General features: G+C 47.5%; 1 protein-coding gene across 1 annotated transcript in view; it reads left to right on the top strand.

Moving 5' to 3' along the window:
• The first annotated feature begins 1,659 nt into the window (after window positions 1-1,659).
• LOC132392347 (serine protease HTRA1-like) overlaps window positions 1,660-8,160 on the top strand; it is a 38,591-nt gene continuing 32,090 nt past the window's right edge. Inside the window, exon 1 of the mRNA XM_059966166.1 lies at window positions 1,660-2,315. Within this exon, the coding sequence (XP_059822149.1) occupies window positions 1,919-2,315 (397 nt within the window). The 5' untranslated portion in view covers window positions 1,660-1,918. The remainder of the gene's footprint in view (window positions 2,316-8,160) is intronic.

The raw sequence follows: 8,160 nt of genomic DNA, 5'->3' as shown, positions 1-8,160 counted from the left end.
GTCTCAACCAGGGGATCTAAAAAGCCATCTTGTAGGCATTCTGGAAATTCTCCCTCTTGGGATCCAGCTGATGGATCCTTTGAGCATGTATTTTCTATCTTGGATTGTAATTTGTAGACCAAATCTTTCCCTTGTTTGGGGTCTGTATATAACTCCAACTTACAAGGTCTTTTTACCCTTGCAGTTACTTGGTTCTGCCCACAACCTTCAGATCCTATGTCACCTCTTTCTAATGATCTGATTTAATTTTTTTCCAACAGAGCCACGCCACTCCTCCGCTTGCCCGTCATAAATGCCGATCTGTAACTGTGCTGTAAGTAACTGCGTCATATTGCGTATACAGCGCGCATTCATACTAACACCTTCAGTCCGGTATTCACCTTTTTCGAGTTTGTCCGCCTTTTACATTGCAACTCTTACTGTTAACTGCAATCTTGCCCTATCATCAGCCTCTCCTTGCTAGCAGTCACACTACACACTTCTGTTTGTAAACCAACTACCTAATTTCCTGCACTATCACTCCGGTTCCCGTCCCCGTGCCAAACTAGTTTCAACCCTCTAGAACAACTCTAGCAAATCTGCCCGCGAGGATATTTGTCCCCCTCGGGCTCAGGTGTGGCCCATCCCTTTTGTGTAGGGCGTACCTTCTCCAATAGAAATCTCAATGATCCATAAATCTGAACATCCACCCTCCTGTACCAGTTCCTCGGCCACGCATCCATTTGCCGATTCAACCTATTCTTACCCTCACAGGCGCATGGCACGGTCGGCAATCACTAGATTACTACCCTTGAGGGCTTGTTTTTCAGCTTTCTAAAATATATTTGCAGGACCCCCTCACCTTTTCTACCTGTGCCATTGGTCTCAAGACGTACCAAGACATCTGACTGCTCACTCTCCCCTTTTGAGAATGCAGTGGACCCGATCCGAGACATCCCCGAGCCTGGCACCTAGGAAGCAACATACTATCCGGTGTCTCTATCGCGCCCATTGAACCTCGCCTCTTTTCCTCTTTCTTTGGAGTCTCCTATCACCACTGCCGCCCTCATCACCTCTACTGAGACCCGGTCACTGCGGCTCGTTCTTCGTAGGTTGTCGCCACAGGGAGACTCTGCAGCGCCTGCCCATTTCCTTTCCTTACTCTGACTCTCACCCAGTTACCTGCCTCCTGCAACCTAGCGGTGACTACCTCCCTATGGCTCCAATCTATCAAAGGGATCCGAGGGAGAAAGAACCCGGGTGTCTGGCTCTGTGAGGCGGCGAGATCACCAGCTGCGCCACGGCGGAACGTTCTTCGCAAGTTCGGGACCGGCTGCAGCCGCTATAGTCACACTGATGGAAGTGGGCCGAACTGTCAATTGTGAGGGGCCGAATAGCCTACCCCTGCTTCTCTTATAAATGGTGCATTGGGATTTCTGCAGTGCGCATCTGCCCTTTGCACAAGTGTGACGGTGACATTCCCTTAAGAGCATTAGGCTGGCCAACTAACCTTCAAAAGGACTCGTGATTATTCTTCATCGGCCGAACCAATGCGGACAGCCAGATAACCTTTCCAAGGGTTAATTTAATCTCCAGGGTGCACTTGCCGCGGAGATCCAATAGCTGGTGCGCAGAGGATTTTTGGCACGGAGTTCATTGGCTCTGATGCATTCCCGCAGCTTACAAACGGCAGCGAGGCGCCAGGGGCTGGGAGTGGGGAGCCGGAGCGAGCCTTACAGTGTTGACGCATTTTGGACAGCGGAGAGGGGGCAGTGCGTTAACATCTGCAACACAGACAGGGGCTGTGAGTTAACGCTTTGGCAAAGGTTGCGCACCGCGCGAGGGCACCCGAGGTCTGCGGCATCTGCCACCCTCTCTCGCACGCCAGCTCCCAGCTCCCAGCTCCCACCGCCGGACGATCGCGGCTCGGACCGAGAAAATGCTGCGCGCCGGAATCCTGCTGTGCCTCTGCTGTCTGGCGGCGGTGAGTGGCAAGCCGTGCCCGGACGTGTGCCAACCGTCCCGCTGCTCAGCGCTGCTGGTGAACTGCACCCAGGGCCGGGTGAAGGATTCGTGCGGCTGCTGCTGGGTGTGCGCGGCGGCCGAGGGCGAGAGCTGCGGCGGGCGGCACGGTGTGTGCGCCGAGGGCTTCCATTGTGTGTTCGCCGGTGCCAAGCGCAAGAAGGGCATCTGCGCCTGCAGGCAAGAGGAGCCGGTGTGCGGCAGTGACGGGCGCACTTACCGCAACATCTGCAGCCTGAAGGCGGCCAGTCGAGGGCAGCAGGCGTCCAACGCGCTGCCGGTCATCCTCATCCAGAAGGGAGCGTGCGATGCAGGTACGGAGAGAGGTGAGGGTCCCAGACCCCGTGGGTGGTGCCAGTCCTGCAGAGGGTAGAGAGGAATCAATCAGAGGGTTGAGTGGGTTGGTGCAGGCGGGTAGTGTGGGAAGTTGTGTGTGGGTGGGTGAGTACAGAGGAGTCGCCATACCTAGGAAGGGAGTTGGTATGGTTTGGTATGGAGGTGAATGCCCAGCCTGGAAAGGGTAGAGAAGGTCAGTTTGAGTGGATGGGTTAGTACATAGGGTGTGCCAAGCCTGGGGTGAGTAGAGAGGGTTAGTTGGAGTGGGGTTTTGAGTATGTAGGTTGGTATGGAGGGGGTGCCAGGCCTGGGAAGGAGGGTACTGACAAGCCAAGGGTTGGAGCCAGGCACTGGGGTAATGGGCACATCATGCTGGCAGTGGCATTGTAGTGTGAGCACTCTGCCTGATTGGCTGGCTATCCTACGTCCCACATTGCCCTTTCCCCAGGTTCAAGTTGTTCCTGCCAGCATTTTTTCCAACATCTCCCTAGCCTTTTGCTGCCTGTTACCCTTTCCACTCCTTGAGGTTGACAGTAGGGTGATCTTGCAAATTACAAAATGCTGGAGAAACTCAGCAGGTCAGGCAGCGTCTATGGAGAAGAATAAACCTGCAGAATTTCTTGTGTTTTTGAAAGTTACAAGACTCTTCCTTACTAATATCTCTTGGTGCATGCTTACATTCTTCCATTGCTGACCGGAGTGTCCTTCAAGCATCAGAATCTGTTATTTGTGGCTTCTTTCAACCCCAGAAGGAATAAGTTAGTGAAAAAGTTCCTGTGTTCATGAAACAAAACTCTTTATTTTAATTTTCACCAGAGGCAAAACAAAATGTTTGAAATCAACAGTTCCAAAATCACTTTGAGAAAATGAATTTTCTTGCATTACGAAACATTAATTGGCTGCCAGGTCAGTTAACTGCTGTATTCTTGTGGAAAATGATGGGCAGATGCACTCCAGGGTTGGATGGACAGCTAGCAGGCAGTTTCCAACTATCCAGCAAAGACAATATTGAGCTGACTAAGCACTGGCTTCACGTGAACATGACCTCACACCCTCTCTCTGCTCATGGAACAAGAACAATATTCGACAGATTTGCTGTTCTAAATTGGCAACTTCAGTGGGTTTTGGAATGAATATCAGGAGGGACGCAGTTAAAGATTATACAATCAATTCTGGCTAATTGGGACCAGTACATTTTGGCCCAATTAACTGGCTGCCCCAGTGAGCTGAAGTTTCATGGAAATAGTTAAAAAAGGTATATAAAAAGACAATAATTTAACTGAGTAACAAATTATGTATTTAAATGAAATGCAGAACAAATTGGAACACTACTAATGTTGCTCCAGTATATAAAACTGTGTATTAGTTCCTAATTGTTAGATACTGAAGAATTCATCCAGTGTACACTGACATGGTCTTTTGATTGACTGTAAATGAACAAAATCAGTGCAGACACTTAGTGCAGATAATGGACTGCCTTCATTCTTTTGATGATTGCATCCTCCAAATCTTCATTATCATTGTAACATTCAAAATGATTGTTGATGCCTTCAAATTTCTTGTAGTCCTAACTTGTTGAAGTAGTGAAATCATTTTATTTACATTCCTGGCCGTTTCTGACATCCCCAGGGCTGAATGCTTGAAACTGCAGTGAGCAAAACAGTTCTAAATTGTCTTACTGCTTATTTCTCGCCAAATGTCAGTGACAAATATCGCTGCTATTTGAACACAAACATACACAACTGATGCTAGTTAGAAACGGTCCACAACAACCGTCCACAACGGTCCACAAGTCTCCTATCCCAATTAATCAGCAGGGTGTCCCAAATAAACAAAGAGAATCCTAACTATTTTCTTGATTTAATTTTGTTCTTAAAAAGACTTGGCCTAAATAAGTGACTGCCCCAACTAACCGATGGCCCAATTAACTGGTATCCACTGTAATAATAAATGAAAGTTATCCTCTCCTGTAATGTCATCGTAAGTAGCCAAGTCAACAAAAGCCAACATATCTGTTTTGTTTAAGAATCTGGTGTGGCTGGCAGTGATAAGACTCAAATTCATCACTCAGCCCACGAAGTTCCAATCTGCTGTCTATAACAGTTTTTTGCCTCTGTGGAAGGAGTTACCAAATGCACGGTTCATAGTGGTTAATATCTCTCCTACCTCAGTAGTAGTGCCAGTTGCAATAAACAAAATAATCATTATCAGCTGGCCAACAAGTTAACTCCCTGCCTGTAATGCAACTATCTTTCAGACTGTGGGAATTACTTCAAGAGCAGTTTCTGCTTTAAATCCCATTCTAGAGATTGCAGCATATGATCCAGATTTGTGCAGCACCAGTAGGTATGCTGAAGGGTCATGGATGCAAGATTAAAACGTAAAAGATCCCAAAGTGTTATCCTGAAGATACAAGTACTTCCATCTGTTCTGGACAATATTAATCCCCCATCCAGCATTGATGCATTTGGGTGGGAAGATTGAGAAGGCAAACAGTGCAGTAATGAGCTACAGAGGATCAGTCCAAAGAACCTTTTGGAAGGCAGTTAATAAGATAGCACTTTCCAAGAATTGTCGTGGTGGTGAAGCTTGTGAGTTCCTGAGATCCTGAGAGTGATGCTGTCTGGAGTTTAGCCATCTGGTGCTTAGCTCCTGGTAGGGTCACCCATGGCAGACCGGTCCAACCAGAAGTTCAGTGGTGGAGCTGACACATCACAATGGCATTGAAGGTGGAGAAAGGCTGCAGAAGTGAAGGCAGTCATATTTTGTATTCAATGCCACTGGGCCCTGACCCCAATCGGTCAAGGAATGTATTGTCGCTGCCAGTGCATCAACCTCCCCATGTTAAACAAAGTCATGCTCCTCCATTAAGGCAATCCATCCTGACATCTTGGGGACAATCCCATAGGAGGAGATCGTACTCAACTCAAGTGATCGCACTGCTAATGTGGTAACTTCCCTTCAGTAGCTGGGAGGTACAATGGAAGAGTGGGGAGGCTACGGTTCAGCACTGCAAGACATTGATTAGACCGGGAGTGCTGTGTACATTTCTGGTAGCACACTAAAAGCAGATTCAATCACCCTGGAGAGGATGCAGAGGAGAATCACAAGCATGGTGCCTGGGATGGATTGTTTCACTTATGGGAAGAGTTTAGATAGACTGGGTTTTTTTCCCTTGGAGCAAAGGAGGTATACCGGTGCATACAGGATAGACAGTAGAAAACTTATGTCTTATTCCAAAATTCATTTGTTATGGGCCATGCTGAATGACGTGGGTGGTCATGGTCTTTCCACAACCTTGATTGTTCCTGGCAAATTCTTCTACAGAAGTGGTTTGCCGTTGCCTTCTGGGCAGTGACTTTACAAGACGGGTGACCCCAGCTATTATCAGTACGCTTCAGAGATTGTTTGCCTGGCGTCAGTGGTCACATGACCAGGACTTGTGATGTGCACCAGCTGCTCATATGACATTCCAGCACCTGCTCCCACAGCTTCACATGACCCTGACTGGGGGACTAAGCAGGTGCTACACCTTGCCCAAGGGTGACCTGCAGGCTAGCAGAGAGAAGGAGCACCTTACCCCTCCTTTGTTTGAGATGTATCTCTTTCTCACCAGCCATTCCGCAGTAGGGGTGTCAAAAACTACATAAGTAAGTTTAGGTTCTGGATTAGGAGGTATAGAGGGGATATGATGAAGAGTCTTTTCCACCCAGTAGATAGCTAGTGGTGAAATGCACTGCCTGAAGGGCTGTGGAAACAGAAGCTTTTACAACATTTAAATAGCATCTTGACCAGTGATTGAATCACTGGAGGTTAGAAGGTATGGATTAAGTGTTATTAATGTGATTACACTGCACAACAGAAGATTCTGCTCCCCTTGGTCACTTCTGAATTTTGGGCTGCTGATCATGAAAATCACCATGAAATTTCCCTATCACGCACCATTTTTTGAAATTGTCTGTATTTGTTATTTCAAGTCAATTAAAACGTTGCCCACAACGTAAGCGGAAAAGTTTTCCCCCTCGCCCATGCTGTGTGGCAGGACAGGTTTTAGAAGATGATGCTCGAGCCAGGAATGCAAAACAATACTGACACTGATACAGATGTGGAACCCTTCATGTCGAGTCACCCTCTTGTGATAACTCAGTCTGAGTTAAATGACCTGGTCAGAGACATAGGTTCATCAAAGGCAAAAACAGAATTACTGGGTTCACGGCTGCAGGGTTGAAATCTGGCACAAATATTTCCATGAAGGATTTTGATATTGGAATGGGCTGAAGGGCTTGATTTTGTACTGCAAGTTTTTGAGACTGGAGTGTACAGATGCGTAGAGCATTGGAGACACCACCATGGGATGGATGTGTGGGTGTTCTGTTCATCACAGAAACGATTTCATTCCAGATGAAAGGGATCAGGGGGTAGTGAATCTTACCCTGGGGCAGTCCATCTTCAATTCCTAACCAAGCCTTGCTCACTCATTCAACATAGAAGTTAATGGATTGAGGGAATTGGAGGGGTTAGTGCAGGATTTTGGTGCTGAGCTGAAAGATCCACAGTGACTGAGTGGCCTCCCCTTGGCTCTACCTGCGTCCTTATCATGAGGGTGCTGATTCCAGAAAGCCAGGGTTGTTTTCCATGGAGAGGGGGAGGTCTGGAGGAAGCTTGATGGACTTTAGACAATGCAAGTTTACAACTGGAGGAGAGAAGCAGCCAGAGGTTAGGGCGTGGACGTATGGGCAAAACTGCATGCATTGGGAACCCCTGATCCCCCTGCTTCATTTATTGCTCTCTGTGGGGCTTTGAGTGGGTACTCGGAGTGAAAGCTATAGTGTCGAAGGAGAAACAGCAGGGCAGTCAGTCTGACTATGGTCAAGGCCACAGGTCTCTATATTGTACCAACTACAGATGAGGTGATTATATTGTTGCTGTTTCTGGACTATAAGCCTAACTACAACCGAGCTCCATAATAATTCTCATCACTAACGTCAGGGAGGAGGTACAGGAGTCATACTCAATGTTTTAAGAACATCTTCTTCCCCTCTGCCATCAGATTTCTGAACGGTCCATGACCCATGAACGCTACCTCACTGTTCCTGTTTCGCACTGTTTAATTTTTAATGTAACTTAGTAATTTTTTGTTTTGCACCGTACTGCTACCACAAAACAACATGGCGTATGTCAGTGATGATGAACCTGATTCTGCTCCTTGTGACATCTCAAGTTTGTGGAAGGCCAGCGCAGGACTTGGGAGCAGAATTAGGCCATTCAGCCCGTTGAGTCTGCACCGCCATTCCATCATGGCTGACCCCTGATCCCACTCAACCCCATTCACTTGCCTTCTCGCCATATCATTTGGAGCCTTGACCAATCAGGTAACCATCAACCACTTTAAATATACTCATGGACTTGGCCTCCACCGCAGTCTGTGGCGGAGCATTGCACAGATTCACTACTCTCTGGGTAAAAAATTCTCCATACCTCAGTTCTGAAAGGTCACCCCTCAATTTTTCCCTTTAGTTTTGGAGACCCCCACCAGAGAAACCTCCTCTCCACCTCCACCTTATCTATCCCATTCAACATTTGGTAGGTTTCAATGAGATCTCCATGCATTCTTCTAAATTCCAGTGAGTACAGGCCCCAAGCTGCCAAATGCTCCTCATATGTTAATCTCTTCATTCCCGAAATCATCCTCGTGAACCTCCTCTGGACTGCCTCCAATGACAATACACCCTTTCTCACATATGAGGCCCAAAAGTGTCGACAATACTTCAATTGCGGCCTGACTTGTATCTTATAAAGCCTCAGCATTATTTCCTTGCTTTT

The sequence above is a fragment of the Hypanus sabinus genome, chromosome 1 (genome assembly GCF_030144855.1).
Source record: "Hypanus sabinus isolate sHypSab1 chromosome 1, sHypSab1.hap1, whole genome shotgun sequence".
Taxonomy (NCBI): domain Eukaryota; kingdom Metazoa; phylum Chordata; class Chondrichthyes; order Myliobatiformes; family Dasyatidae; genus Hypanus; species Hypanus sabinus.
The sequence above is the reverse complement of the archived record's forward strand: the minus strand, read 5'-3'. Positions and strand labels throughout refer to the sequence as shown.